This window comes from Capsella rubella, unplaced genomic scaffold, assembly GCF_000375325.1.
Source record: "Capsella rubella cultivar Monte Gargano unplaced genomic scaffold, Caprub1_0 scaffold_8, whole genome shotgun sequence".
NCBI classification, from domain to species: Eukaryota; Viridiplantae; Streptophyta; class Magnoliopsida; order Brassicales; family Brassicaceae; genus Capsella; species Capsella rubella.
In genome coordinates, this window is record NW_006238916.1 from 7,762,831 (window position 1) to 7,778,870 (window position 16,040).

The 16,040-nt window shown below is 33.7% G+C and overlaps 3 protein-coding genes and 1 non-coding gene across 5 annotated transcripts; 1 reads left to right on the forward strand and 3 right to left on the reverse strand.

Moving 5' to 3' along the window:
- Positions 1-514: 514 nt before the first annotated feature.
- Positions 515-1,444, forward strand: LOC17875778. Its single transcript, XM_006281330.2, has 3 exons — positions 515-666; positions 1,003-1,070; positions 1,173-1,444. The coding sequence occupies exons 1-3, from the start codon at positions 597-599 to the stop codon at positions 1,296-1,298; spliced, it is 264 nt and encodes an 87-aa protein (XP_006281392.1). The 5' UTR covers positions 515-596; the 3' UTR covers positions 1,299-1,444.
- Positions 1,445-1,844: 400 nt separating this feature from the next.
- TRNAG-CCC lies at positions 1,845-1,915 on the reverse strand. The gene has a single exon. It is a non-coding gene; the product is annotated as a tRNA-Gly (tRNA).
- Positions 1,916-2,061: 146 nt separating this feature from the next.
- Positions 2,062-3,554, reverse strand: LOC17875209 (thylakoid lumenal 17.4 kDa protein, chloroplastic). Of its 2 annotated transcripts, XM_023783172.1 has the most exons (5): positions 3,401-3,554; positions 3,092-3,222; positions 2,774-2,825; positions 2,579-2,665; positions 2,062-2,484 (listed from the first exon to the last, which is right to left on the reverse strand). In XM_023783172.1, exons 1-5 carry the CDS (start codon positions 3,507-3,509, stop codon positions 2,261-2,263), a joined length of 603 nt encoding a protein of 200 aa, XP_023638940.1. In that variant the 5' UTR covers positions 3,510-3,554; the 3' UTR covers positions 2,062-2,260. The 2 variants fall into 2 exon arrangements, with proteins under 2 accessions (XP_023638940.1, XP_006281021.1); XM_006280959.2 differs by having other exon boundaries at positions 2,579-2,825.
- A 1,752-nt stretch (positions 3,555-5,306) lies between these two features.
- Positions 5,307-9,080, reverse strand: LOC17877300 (WD repeat-containing protein 44). The gene is made up of 6 exons (XM_006280087.2): positions 8,925-9,080; positions 7,396-8,506; positions 7,203-7,293; positions 6,813-7,102; positions 6,623-6,716; positions 5,307-6,518 (listed from the first exon to the last, which is right to left on the reverse strand). The coding sequence occupies exons 2-6, from the start codon at positions 8,386-8,388 to the stop codon at positions 6,013-6,015; spliced, it is 1,974 nt and encodes a 657-aa protein (XP_006280149.1). The 5' UTR covers positions 8,389-8,506; positions 8,925-9,080; the 3' UTR covers positions 5,307-6,012.
- Between the last annotated feature and the right edge of the window lie 6,960 nt (positions 9,081-16,040).

Genomic DNA, 16,040 nt, shown 5'->3' on the forward strand with positions numbered 1-16,040 from the left:
TTGAACAATGTCATGCGAAAAAAGTGTGCGTATGAGCTGATATACGTTTTTATTTTGTCCACAAGATTAAATCGTAATGTGTTCCTTTCTGGGAGATGTAAGTAACACAATCAACAGTTGAGTTGACTTCTTTTACTCAACTTTTTCTAGGGTTTTGTTGTGGGTTCATTGCGTTAACCCAATATCGATCTTCTTATTCATATCTCATTATTCTCTTTTCTTGCTACTATCATCACCATTTTGATGTTAGTCTCACCACTGTTTAAAAAAAAAATTAAGGTGTTGACATTCACGTGATATTCGTATTTTAAAAAAGCTTAATTTGATAAGGGCTTTTACATGTTTTCATTATCATAAACAGAACCAACCATCTTAGTCATGGTCATCATCATTGTCATTGTCATAGTCATCATCATCATCACCATTACGACTATATTCATTATGGACCAAAACAGCTTCCACCACATATACTTGACCCGTTTATAAAATGGAAACTATCCTTTCTCCCCTCCTCTCATATGCAAATCCCATTTTCTCCTCATTTTCCATTGATCAGTTACATTCTCCCTTAAACGAACAAAGAGTACACATATAATATGCCTCTTAGGATCAAACCCATATCTTTCCTCTTCCTCATACTCATCGTTTGCTCTTATTCATCATTAGGTAAACATATATTCCTATTCCATACTTTTATGTTTCGTCTTTTTACTTTGTTGAAAGTGTTTTACCTATAATCGAGTTTACGTCCCAACACAATCCATCTCAGTCCAAGAGATCAGCTTTTGATATTCGTCTTTTCTTGATCTTGTTAAACCAATTACCTCACTCTAACTTGACAACATTCGTTAATTACTGTTATATTAATAGAGTCACGCCATCGAATACTATTTCATCTCTCTCTTCAATATTTATTTTAACTATCGATATATATATATATATATATATATATATTAACTTGGAAAATAGTGTATAATCCACTAATACAATATTTTGTTTTAGCCATAGTGGAAGGCTCAATCCAGATCGGAGGCTCAAAGATGCATGAGATCAGTTTCAAGCTCTACAAGGTAAACCTGTTAATATATGTGATTATAAAATACTAGGAATGTGATATTTTGCGTCCAAAATATAAATAAGATCCATATTGGTTTGTAATTTTATATATATAGAGTGAGGAAGTGGAAGCCAAGAAGATGAGTCATAGGAAGTTAATGTTCCACTCGACAGCAGACTACGACGACGCAGGACCAAACCCTAAACACGATCCAAGAAGAAGACCCGGAGGCAAGGGTTGAACTGAATCTTCATCAACAACAATGAATCATCTCTCTATCTATATATATACATATAATATAAGTTAGTAGCATATGCACTAATATGATCAATAATATGAATGTGTATGTATCTTTGTATGTGATATATGTATCCTCCAGTTCTGATTCTTTTTGTTTGAAGATGAGAGATCTCAGTGTACAATACCCTTCGGAAACGCGTTCGTCAAAGGAGGACTATAGTGTCTAAAGAAAACATACTAAATCTTATTTATTTAACATATATATATATAGTCGTCATATGTATTCTGTGTACTTTGTTATATATATCAGAAAATAAATAAAGATCGTGTTATGGTTGTTTTTAATTATACGCAGCTAATAATCATATGTAATCCAAAAATCAGAATTTAATAATCTATTACTATGTTACATATACAGGTTCATCATTTCAATCTCAAAACATATATATATAGAATATAAAAAAATTTAACAGCTGGACTGTAATCAAAAGAATGAAAAAAGATTGTAACTCTCTGTATATTCACCAAGAAAAATATATAAACAAATTGCGCATCCAGGGAATCGAACCCTGGTCAGTACCGTGGGAGGGTACTATGATACCACTACACCAGATGCGCTTCTTGCTTTCCAACTAACAATTACATATTTATTCAATTTAGTTAGTATGTCCATGAGCACACAACACTTGAATTTGGTTGTGAACTTTGTAACTCATACATGTTTTGCAGAACATATCTATAATTTACACATATAACACTTGGTATTGAAAAACAGAGAAAATGCTTTATATGTTTTGGTTACAGAATTTACAAGAATTGGATGATACAACAATCTCATAACTCTCTCAGAATCCTATATCCTTCAGCCTTGGCTCACTTTGTTTCATACAAATCTTTTGTGTCAAATCTCTCAATCCTTACATTTATAATAAACATTCAAATCAGATATTTTCTCTCTTCTCTCTATCTGCAACCCAACACAAGTCTTCCTTCTTCGTTTATTGTCTCATTCCTACATATTTTCTGAAGGTCTATGTAACCAATGATAGTGTCCTCAAAGACCACATCCTCTAGATTCGCCTCTTCGAATGTCGAACCGGATAACACAGTGTTCCTGAACACCGCACCTTTCAGATTCGATTTCCCAAAATTAACCCGATCGATAACAGCATTCGAGAAATTCACCCCTGCAAAAGGATCAATATTAAGCATTACCACATGCTTCTCCAAGTTTTAAGTGTACAAAGAATGTTGTAGATAGATAGATATATATATATATACCTTTAAAGCTTGCTTCAACGGCATAAGCTTTTGACATAACAACTTCAGTCATGTCTGCACCATCAAACTTGGCACCTACCATCAAGGCTGCAGAGAGAGTCTTGCCTTTGAGGTTAGTTTGATCATTTGTGTAGTCACAGAACCTAAGATCTAACGGTTTGTCATAAACACCATTTGCTTGACCAATCGTATTACCAACAAATGCTTTCTCACACCGATCTGGTTCTGTTGAAAGCGGAGGAAGTCTCTGAAAAAACAAAAAAAAAACATTCTTCATCAGTGATTTAGTTCTTGAAATCCTTAAAAACATCTCTATCCTTAAACCGTCTTAAACCAATCCATTAGCTTCAGAACTTTGTTTCAGTGCATAATTACACATTCGTAACACAAAGAGACGGATCAATTCAGACTAAGGCTATAGCTATAAGTGAGCAAGTAAGTTCCTAAGTACACACACAACAAGAACCTAGAGAAGAGACTAGAGAAAAAGGGACATATATAATGTGGACATACCTGGTTAGCAGCAATGACAGGAGAAGCCATAGTAATAGTACAAGCACAAAGAGCAGCGCAAGCGATACATCCAAGCTCCTTTATCGACAATAAACTCTTCTTGATACCATTCTCTCCTCTGTTTTCTCCAGCTGAGAGAGAGCATAATGCAAACAAAATAAATAAAAATCAAATTTTTGGGTTTGATTAGAGTTTTGAGCTACAATTAGTAAACTCAGCTACAGTGTTGTATCTGCTTGAATCGCAAAACCAAGAAGAAGTAGAAGAAACAATAAAAGCAGAGAAACGAAAAAAGATGACTTTTTTTACCGGAGCAATGTACAGTTGTGACTAAAGATCTCGGCTCACGGCGGAGTTTTACGGAGAAACACGGCGAAGATAGATTATTCCTGGTGAACTGAACAGGAAGCGAAGCCATTGGGGGATCGGATGTTTTTTCAGATTTTTATTTTTGTTCGAACTCGGACAACCGTAGAGTTTTATCAATTCGTTATGGATCATGCCTATGACGTGGCAATGAACAGGTCATATTAAACTATTTAGCCCATTGGGCCGATTATTATTTGGGCTAGTTAAACACCTAAACCTTTTATAACTAAACTACTAACATTATTGTTGTTGACTTCTAGCTATGTATGATTTACCATGCTAAATACAGTTATATTCAAAAATAATAAAATGAATAAAAACTAAATATTTTTAAAGGAAAAATATCTACGTATAAGGGTTCGTCCTTTTTTCTTTTAGGTTTGAGTTTTTCTCTCTTGTATTTAATTTTTTATGTTTTTTTTTATGTTTTTCTTCGATAAAGGTTTGACTCCAGGAAATTCATGATTTCCATCGGCTTTGACTTCGGAAAATTTTGACTTCGTCTGTCAGCTTGAGTTTCCTTGTTTTGGGCTTTGTAATCTATTTTGGTGTGTAAACCAAGTTCATCAGTAAAGTTCCGGTTCACAAGAAAAAAAAAGTTTTGTGTAAACTAAAATATATTTTTGTGTAAAAAATAAATTATATATATGTTCACAATATTATTTTTTTGTTATGTAGCTAGTAAAAGATATCTTGCTTCTTAATAAAAATATATTTTACAAATTTAAGGTTATATATTATTGTTATTAACACTTTGTATATATTTTGTATATACCTTAAATTATCATTAGTAAGATTTTTGTTTCCAAAGTTTATTGGATCCTTCTAGAGTTCTAAGGTTAATTAAAACCCTAGATTTAGAGCCATATATATAGTTTTTTGTTCCTTTACTAGTTATCACGTACGTACGTACCTTGACCGTGGCTCCTCCGGCTCCGACAGATATTGAACAGACACTCACACGTGTACAAGAACAGATCAACCAGTTGACGATGATAGTGCAAGCTCTCGCCCTAAAGCAGAAGGATAACATCAAAGTCCAGCCACAAGAAAATAACCAAAACCCTATCATTATCACGGACCATTGTGATATTCCAGAATTTCATGGTAAGCAATCGGCTGAAGAGCTTCGCCAGTGGATGGTCACAGTCGAAGAGGCTCTCGAGCTCAAACGTGTACCTTTGGATTCATGTGTTCCCATGGTTGCGATGAGATTCCGAGGCACAGCCGCAGCTTGGTGGTCGCAACTAAAAAGGACGCGGGCAAGTTTGGAGAAACCTAAAATCTTGTCGTGGGATAAGTTGAAGAAGAAGATGCGCAAAACGTTCTTACCATTCAACTACGAGCAAGAGATTATCAAAGGCTTACAGATGTTGAAACAAGGATCTCGTTCAGCAGAAGACTATTACACCGAGTTTTTCTCGCTATCGACGCGTGTTGATATGAACGAGACGGACCAAGAGACTGTGGCTCGTTTTGTTGGTGGCTTGGGGCAAGAGTTGAGATACCATCTTAACTTGTTGAAGCCTCTCACTCTTGCGGAAGCACGTCAACAAGCTCTCATCGTGGAAGCACGTCAACAAGCCCTGAGAAGATGGGACTTTTTTGACGATTGGGAAGATCTTTTTGTATTTTTGTGGTTTGGGCTGACAACGTTTGTCATGTTCCTTGTTATATTTTAGACTTTGTTTCCAGAGTCTATGTACAGCTCTCTTTTTTCTCTTCTTTATAGCATGGGAAGTCAAGTTTAAGCATTTTGTTCCCAAAGACGCCTTCACTATTCACGAGCTACGTTAAACTACAATCTCTAGTTGTTTTTTTCTTCTTTGGTTTAACAGTATATATGTACGGTTAAAACAAGTTTTACTGTATACAAATATATACAGCTACAATGTCCCGGAGCCTCTCTCTAAGGTGGAGGAGAGTCTTTCTTACAATCTATTGATTTGTCTCTTTTAATAAGCGGAAATCAAATCTAAGAAAAAGCTATGATGAACTCATCTACACGTTAGAAAATCAAATTATACAGTACACAGAATCAACGAATCAATGATCACTAAGTTAGAAACTGATCAAAATCAAAATCCTAATTAAAGAAAAGGATCTTAGGAGAAGCCATTGGAAGATCTTTCTTGGGGAAGTAACGTCAACATCTTTCTCCTTCAACCACTACTTTCCATGATCACTTGCCTCTTCTTTGGACCCTACTACACTCGCCTGTCAATTCTTTCAGACAAATCCGTACTGTCTATAAAACCATCTCCAACCGCCACTAATTGCCAAAAACAGAAACATCTGTTCCTTATCATCCCCTGCGTCTACATCAACCGATTGAAAATCTCCCACTGACCACTTCTTGAAAGATTTCTACAGGAGCATAATCTTGAGAGAGGAAGTAGCACATTTTATGAATCACTTTTTGACTAATTGATATCTCCAGAGATCTAAGAGTGGATCTGGTTTTGGACCCACCATAGCTTCAAGATCTGCCAGAACCATGTGCTTGTGCCTATCAAGAAAGGAACAATGGCATCTGATTGTTTTTTCCAAAGTTAGGAAAACGAAACCGATTTTTTGCAAGTAGTCACAGGCAACCCATAGTTCTGAAATGTTCTGATCTGTCCATCCCAACCGCCTGTGACTATGACCATACCCCATGACAGAGAGCTAGATGCTCTCTGGTAAGAGGATTTGAGAAACTTGTAATGAGATGCATTCATGGCGGATGTAGATAGAGGATTTTCTGGTAGGTTTTCCTCTGGCCATGTCGCGCTTCCTTTGGATATTGATCCGGGGACAAATCCTTCGTTGAGAGATAAACAAGAGGGTGAAGAAAACGGGAGAGTTGTGCTATGATCTGAGAAGCCGCACCAGGTAGCTGCAACGGATGCATTGGCAGAGAAACGTTCAAAAGATCGAATCTTTTTGGTTTGGGAAGCACAATCTGATTCCTCATCGTTACTCCATATATATACTTTAGAGTCCTCACAAGCTGAAACAATATGCTTTCCATCAGATGTGAGAGACGCTGATGTGAGGCTTCTTGTCTTCCTAACGCCTAGCGAACAAAAAAAAAGAAGCAGAGATGATCTTAGTTGAGAATCAATCATAGAGATATGAAAAAAAAAAATGAACGTTGCGGGTAACATAAGAAGAACATACCTTTGTATTTTCTGACGACATTGTTGCCTTGGAGAATTCTGACTTTGGAATCCGCGGAAACAACCAGAACTTTGCTTGGCTCTTGTGGTAAGAACTGTAAAAAAAGAAAAAGATGCATATCCATTAGGTAACGTCTCACAATGTCAAAAGAAATAAACTTAGTATCAAGGCCAGGGGAAGGAGACATTACCTGAAATCCAGTTATCCGTTTGTTGGAAGACTTCTTTTTGTTATGCAAATGTATCTGAGATTCCAGTTCTAAATATTCTCCAGACATGTTAAAGAATCTGCAACTTCCGGTCAGACAACCGATAATTCCTCCCTGTCCATCTGGACGATAACACACTGCGGATATAATGTCTTTGAGATCGGCCCAATCAATAACGTTGCGACCAGAAATGTTCCAGATTCGAACTTTTCCATCAATTGAACCACTCATGAAGTAATTCTCGTTTACGGGGTTGAACTGAATAGAGGTTACTGCAAAAAAAGAAAGTTACCAGTGATAGATAATGTCAGATCTATGAAGTAACTGAGATTTTTTTCCTAATGTAATCACCAAGAGGAGGAAGAAGCATACCATAACTATTGTGAGGGAACACTCCAAGACAATCATTGCTACCGACTTTCCATAACCGAACAGTTTTATCCATCGAAGCCGAGAGAAGATACTACAGCAAGAAATTACATAACAAATGCCTCAGTTTCTTAAACTTCCATTTAAGCAATGGTTGCAAAATAATAAGAAAGTGTAAAAGATTCTGGAAGCTTACATTATCTTTTGACCATGAGATGTCCAAGACTTCACCCGTGTGCCCACGGAATTCATATAACGGTTTTTCCATTATCCGGAAAACTTTAGGAGGGAAGACAACGCAGGCTGAATTAGATGTTTTCCTGAAACTTTCTGAATCCTTCTTTGATTTTTCCTCATCCACTAAAACTGGTTTCAACTGGGAAAGATCGTTTACCTCAAAGTACATACACGAAGGGTCTAACTCGTTCAGGCAGTCCCTTCGTAGTCTAGATCTCTTATCTTCCAGGACTTTCCACACACGCACAATCCCATCTTCACCAGAACTTGCAAGAAACTTCCCATCTCCGCTAAATTTCATAGCCAAGATGGCACCATCATGAGCTTGAATGTCTTGACTCTGATAAAGAGCTGAAAGCTCCTTTGCCTGTTTCTTACAATGCTTAACCTTAACTCTTGAAATCACATCACCAAAACTAGAAGAAGCTCTGATTCTACCACCAGATTCAACCTTTGTATCCGCCGTACACCCCATAGACCACAGCCTCGTCAACCATCCTTTCTTCCTCTGCTTCTCTGTTTCCTTCACTTGACAATACCTGGAATTAGAACATGATGCCATTGAAGAGCTTTGCCTCCTCGTTACATCACATCCACCCACATTTTTGTCTACTCTCAAAGACAATTCTTCGGAAACATCCACACTTGAACCAGACAATGAAACTCCACTAGAAGAACTGCTTAAACCACCAGATCTCTCCTCAGCTTCTTCACCAGAATTCTCTTGAGCTCCATCAAAACTAGACTCCACATTAGCTACAGAGACCGAATCCTTGGACTGAACACGATCTTGCTCAACTCCCATCCACTCCAAGAACTTCCTCCGCCTCTCCACCACACTTCCAGGTGACTCATTCCATACATCAAAACCAAAACCACTTGGAGTTGATGGCATCATCTCCTCGTTGGCATCGAAGAATTGCAAATCTTCCTCTTGAGACAAGTAATCCATTATTCCTTGAGGGAAGTTCAATCCATGAAACCCAGCTTAAAGAAGAATGCTTTTCTCTCAAAAGAGGAACTTCCCCAACTGCCAGTTTTGCTTCCAAACAAGCAACCTACAAGGCAAACTATATATATAAAAGTTTAGAAATAATATTAAAAATTAAAAAATTCGTCAGAAGATTATAAATTAAGCAATCACAGAGTTCGAGAAAATAAACAAAGAGTTCACACAAATAAAAAATAAAATAAAAAAGAGTTGAACATCAATCTCAATCCAAAACCCATTGAATCTAGTCTTTTATCTCTATCGTTCTCTCTCAGAGGCATTCCCACAAACAACTTATGTGGGTCGATCAATGTGTAAGCAACGAAACCAAAAACAACCCAATCAAAAGAGAGAGAAAACAAAATGGTTTCAAGCACACAGAGAAGCTGAATTAGCAAAACAAAGTGAAAGATCTCATTTTTAGATCCTAAGTAACAAATCCGCAAGCGTAAGCACGAGCATCATCAATTCAATAACAAAGATTTAAAATTTCGTACATGGGTTTGTTCGTCTTCACAAGGTTTCTTCGAAAATGGAACAAACACATCCCAATGAAGTAGCAGGAGTATAGTAACCAAAGCCCAGAGAGAATTAAAAACAAATAAAGTAAAAGAGAGAACTTTAATTAAAAATAAAAATAAAATAAAAAAGAGAGAGAAGAAGGATCAAAGTTTTTTTCTTTTTTTTTAATTGAAATCTGTGAAGAAAGAGACAATGAGGAAGAAGATGAAGAAGAAAGGATTTGTGTTGTCCGAAGGGAAGAAGAGATGAAATTGAGAGATTTTAGAGACGAATCTTTTTGTGTGTGTGTGTGTCTGTGACCGTTTGATGTGCCTTATTTAACCTCTCTGTCTTTATTGCAATTCTTTTTTTGTGTTTTTGTGTTAATCTTAATAATGATTAATTCGGTAATAAATCTATTAAATCACACGAGCACGACCAAATATATCTTTCCTAGAATGCTCTGGTAATATTAATGATTGTTAGTAAAATCTCTCCATGTGTTCTGTCTTGTAGTAGTAACAATTAATTACAAAAATCTTTTAATTAGTATATTTGTTTCCATTTTTCTATTGTCAGTATTTCTCTTTTGTTTTACTTTACTACTCTATCCACCTTAACACATTTCTAGAAATATATCTTTTGGATGAGGAAGAAATCTAAAAAATGGATTTGGAAGGTTATGTTTTAAGGAAATGCTTAGACCTGGAATCTATTAGATAATTTTAAATTCTTACTTTGGTTTGGATATTATCAGATTTGCTTCAGCTTGGATTACAAATTTTAGAATTATTTACTACCAAAAAAAATAAATAATTTTAACTATATTTTGACATATATAATAAATAAAATTTAGATATTTTGATTATTTAAAATATTTAAGTATAAAACTAATTAATTAATTCAAAATTATAATATACCAGTATCCTACTCGAACCGGTTTTTTTGTTCGAGTACGGTTTTTTTTGTTCATGCCTAGAAAAGCTTATGGATTGTAACGAAACTGTAATATTAAGACTTTAATCAACATTCGGATTTTTTGAAAGATCTTTCAATGGTAACTAGCAAAGGACCGTCGTGGTGGATACTCATCATCATCATTCATCAAAATAGATTCTTAAATACATCAATCAATCTCTCTCTCTCTCTCTTCATCATCTGATTATTTACTAAGTATCAATAATGTTTTTTATATATAACAATAATGTTATATATTCGTTATGCGTAGACATCTTAAAGAAAAAGAGAAATTGTAAATTTTTCTTTTAAAAGTATATTTGTGGTACATGCTTTGTTGGAGCCCCACATATCTGCATGATGACTACGCGGCATGTTCCCCATTCGCTTTGCCTTTGATCGAATTTGATTCTTCTAATTAAGTTCTAAAAATCGTTTTAATCTCAATTAGTATATCTGTCATATTAACTACTTAATTTTCCAGTTGTTTCGATACCTTAATTATTCGTTTCGTTCTTACCAATACATACAAACTAGAGTTCCTTTCTTACAACTCTTATATATATAGTGCTCTGTGATTTGTTTTGGCAGTTGTTACTACTCTCTAAGTTGATCATCTTATAGAGATTTTAGATTCAAAATAAGGATAATTTTGCTTTCAAGGTTGGATAAATCATTCATGGTAACGATCGATTTAGAGAAATGGATACAAGAAAAAATTAATCAAGAGAGTGATGAGGCTTGTATAATCATATAAATGTACCATATATGTATATAAACTAAAACCGACAAAGATTAAATCGAGTTGTACTATATATCTGAACTTTTTTTAAAAATATATTAATTACTAGTACTACTAATTAAAGACCGTCATGGCTGAGCTAAGTATGTCTTCCTGTTGAAGCAAAAATTCACAAGTAGACATTAACAAAAGCAATAATTTTTAATTAATTAATGTAATGATGAAAATAATACACTGCCTTTAGAGTTGCAAAGGCAAGATTACCTGGATTCATGCAGGCTTGTATTGTAAAGAGAATATCTGTTGTCCCATTTACATCACATTTTTTTTCCTAATCTTTTTTAATTTCTCGACTCTTAATTGTATTGTGTTACTTATTATATCGGTTAAACCAAAGATCTTCAAGATTTTTCTTGATAATAATGATGTTATTATACATGCATCATTATATTATAATTAATACACACTATGGGCAAGTTGGTTTGCTCCTCATACTATTTTCATCTTCATCCGAGTGGACCAAGACCCATCCGAGAGGACCGAGACCCGAGACTCTCTTAAGGAATTATATATTAGATATTAGATTTGTCTAAAACCTAACAATTATTTTCAAAAGAAAAAGAAAAAAAATATTATACGTAGGAATATACACTTTGAACAATTTCTTCATATCTCCATCGAAATTTATACCATGATGAGATTGACTTAGTTATATGTATATAAGCTTTGAATAATAACAACGGATAAAGCGGTCATCACTGTTTGTTACTGTCAGGTACCATTTTTTCATTCTCAAGTTTAGTTTTGTCTCTTGTAACACAGATATAACACAACTCTATATATATTGAAATCATTTAAAACTTGGTTTATTAAACGAAAAGAAACATGTTGGCTTATTGATAGCCATCAAATTTTTATCCTACCGTATCTAGAAATTCATTTCTAAACCTTATCTCCTTTGTAAGACAACTTATAATAAGAGTTCTTTGTCCAAGTAAAAAGATGAACTGTTTGTGTCCAAGTAAAAAAATGAACCCTTGCTAATTTAGTAATATGTAGCATCTATAATGTGCTGATGTGGCTTGCCAACTAGGTAAGCTATCTATCAGATACAACAGTTTAAAGCGCACGTACGACCACCCATCTTATATATTTTATATTTATTGTTACAGGATTATTCACTATAGACTATACTATTATATTTGCATATTGGTGTATCGAGTTAGAGAAATATATTTTCAAAAAAGATACGGTTCATAGAATGGCCACTTCATTGCTTTGGTTGTTGAAACGTTGATAATTCTTTCCTTCATGTTCGTCAAACTCAACCAGATTCTCCTAACCTTACCAGCTTCATTATTATCTCATTATAGTGTCCTGTCACTTTTCTAATTGATTTAATTTTCTTTTGTTTGTTTCTTTAGAAGTTAGAACAATAAAAATTAGCTTATGATTTATCAACGTCGAATAAATCTCAAAGATATCATAGAGATTGTTTCATTGAAGTTTCCAATTTGTATTCATTCATACAATCATATACTAATTGTTTAGTGTTTGTAATAACTTTAGCTAAGAGTTAAAAATTATGACTAAACACGTGTTATGAAAAAGTAGTCTAGCATGATCAAGATTATGACATTAGACATGAGTTGTGCTGTGAGTATAAATTAGCGTATAAAAATGTTTTTAAACGAAATGACTATAGTAAAGGGGTGATTAACCTTAATTCGCTCTGCCGACATTATTAACAAAACTAATAAAATAGTAATGTAATGCTTAATAATCTCGCCACCGCATTAATTAGAATATTTCATAATCATATGGAATATTCTTGTAGACTGAAAGAAAAAGAATATTCTAAATTATCTAAAAAAATAATTAACAGCGGATTATCTTAGTGTCGATTATATAATACTCATATTAAAGTAAACAACACTTCATAAAGACAATAGTTTTGATAAAAATTTGCATGTCATGTTAAAATGCGACCCTTACCCGGAAGATTGGTTAATCTGTTAACTTACGCATGAGCTATTCATATTGTATAACCAAAGCTTCGATGTATATACATATATCAGAAAAATATTTGAATTACGAATACATATTTTTATAATTTTATTCTTTCATACACATCCTAATGGTGGTGATCATCATCCGCTTACACAGCATAATTAGTGTATAATTACAAGTTAACAAACTTAAAAGAGCAAATTTCTATATATATTACGTAGGTGCATACGTGTTGTGTTGTCTCTTCCCGACGTGGTTAAAAAACTACAGACGTGTTCACTTGCGATGTTCGACTCATAAAGCTATAGCACCTAAGCTTCTCTTGTACGGACTGAGACGATATATACTTTTGGACCCACTATATCATACAATATTGGAGCGTAGTATCTAGCCATTTTGTGAATAACGATGGAAGATACGTATGAACTTTGTACATACGCGTATATAGGTGTCGGTGTATTGTGATGAAAATATTTAGTCAAAGTTGACTTTGGAGTTTGGGAGATTGAACATGGAGCTTCACTAGTTTCTATGTTGAAGATAGTTATGCCACACATCTACATTATGATATATATATAGTTGAAGTTGTGGTATGAATAAGTCAAAGAGGATGATAAACCATACACCGGTTTCTTATTATAAAGTATGGTTTCTCTATTGATCTATATAGATTGATAGTTATACCAAACAAACCATTCTGAAATAAATATCGTTTAATTTGGATTGTTGTTTTCATTTATTAAATGTCGCTTTGCATAGATTGTACATAAATAATAATAGTTTTGTATACATATATTAATGAATTTATTTTATTTTCAAGTATTTGATAAATATTTCTAAATGAATACATTGACAAGTTTATAATATGAAGGATTAATGTGATTCGGCGAGTGGGTCAGGAGATAAAGGCTAATTCCCTTTCTGATGGAACGTCCCAAAGTTCGAGACGCATCATGTGATGTGATTGTGCTATGTATACCTTACCTTACCTTATACGCGCATGTATGATTAGGTGTGGTCGTTAATACTATAACTAGATACTAACCTGTAATTGTGGTGTGTGGCTATTATGGGCATTTGTATAGTTCTTTCTAATACTATATAATCGTTTCTCAATAAAGTTGATGATCCAAGTTGAATATGTCTCACTCAAAACGTTTAGCGTATTCTCAAGAATAATTGAAACCACAGTAGAATTATTAATTTGTAATTTTACTTTTTGATTTGGATGTATCTAATCTAACTCATATAGAACATACATGTATAACCACGTAAACCTAAACATGGGAGATGATCTTTTGTAATGGATTAAACCATAAAAAATAACAGAGTAATTTAATAAACCAAAACGAATTTACAAGACCAACATAAATTAAACTAAAATCTTACAAGATATTATATATATATATATATATATATGGTTCTAAATTTGGATGTCTAGCTATTTGTAAACTAGTGCCTTATTTTGAATGGAGACAAAAACTTCAGAAAAAAACCTATCATACAAACGCTGACCTCATAAAGGCACATTAACAGTGTTTGTGGGTCTGCGACATATATATGTAAAGTATATACAATATTATATCAGCTCTTCTATCATTTTATATACGTATATATATATATATATATTAAAATATATGATAGGTATATATATCTTTTATTTGTTCAATTTTAGATTATAGGATTGAAAGAAATGTATATGTAATAATACTGATTCTTTATTTCATAAAAGAAAGAAGGTTACGGATAAAATCGCTCTGTGCGGTTGCAATTAGTATTTTACAATATGGTTCGGTTTCTTCACAATTCTTGTAACGTTGAACAGAGAACGAGCCACGTAGTCGTAAACTTAGGTCAACGACATCGGAGAGTCTCCCTCTTCCTTTATTTATTTTTGATATTCAGTGAGATTATTTTAATCATGGGAGATTTAGTGGCACATTGAATGATGTCATCATAGTCATTAAGGTCATACTTGATGGGTTTACTACGTGTGATACTGATGAATCCGAGGACCACTGTTGCTTTGAGTAGATGTATGACAATCTCGTACTTATAATTAATCTTATCTATCATTTCACCAGAATCAAAGTCACTCTTAGATAAATATATATATATATATCTATACCAAGTCAATATGAATACTAGTAGCAATGAACAATGGAGTTGATGACCGTGTAGATTGTGTTATAAGAAAAACAGTAACTATCAAATTCCAAAATAACAAGGTGTTATAGTTTGACCCGTCTCCTTCGAGATGATTAGCGTTTAAACAGATTAGTCACTATCAGTGCCGAGCTTAATAAATCCAGAAATATAATTTAGATAAATTGACAAATTAGTTCCATGTAAGACCTAAACAAACATTAAGACTTTTTTATGTAATAAACTATAGTAAGATTGATTGATATCTCTATTGAACTAAAACTCAAACTATATATAAGAGTGTTTTTATTTTCTTGTTTGGAATGATCGTGCAATCCAACCCTAATTAACCGCTTCTGTTAGTACGTTTCAGTGATCAACATTGTATACGGCGGAAGGTTACAGTAAGAACTTGAAATTTTAAGACATCAATCAAAATATAAAAGAGTGGGACAGTTGATGGAAGTTAGGTTCAAATTCAAGCTGTTAAGAGACATGACTCAAAATCCAAGACAACTGGACAAACAAACTCAAGACAGTTGTTACAATTAAGGAAATTAAATGGAGAACAAAAGAAGAAGAGCCAGACAGCTAGCTAGCTAGGGTTTGGTCCATGCATGAGCAGTGTAAAAAAGGTACGCGGAAGGACCACGGGATGTTATGAGGACTTGCGATGATGGTAGTAGCTAGCTAGGTTTTTTAAATTACAACATACCTCGACTTAAGAACTCAAGAAACACATCTATTTTGTACTTTGTTCTTTGGAATTTGTGCCTTCCCTTATTTGTGATTCTACTCGAACCAACCAACATGCCTACTTTGGTCTTTGCACGAACATAACGATCTTTTTTTTTTATGTAAGAACAAAAAAATTGTTACAGATTAATTTTGCAGGAACATCACAAGTTTGTTGTATTAAGCTTTTTAATGTAAATTTACATTTAAGTTGAACCAACACAACCACTCAATATATATATATATGTAATGTAGAGGGATCCATAATATTATCCAAATTAGAGATGATAATGATGATGAATAAACACAAGAATCGTCGTCAATGACAAATAGCCATCAAATGATTAATTCCACCTGTAAAGCGACAAATACATAACTCTATACAAAATGCTTCCAAAAATTAAATTAAAAGCTTGGATATATAGTTTAGTCGACAGATAAATGAGAAGAACAAAAGAAGATTTCATCTATGATATGAAAGAAACATTCTGTTTAAACCCATCTAATCTATAGATTTTTAATT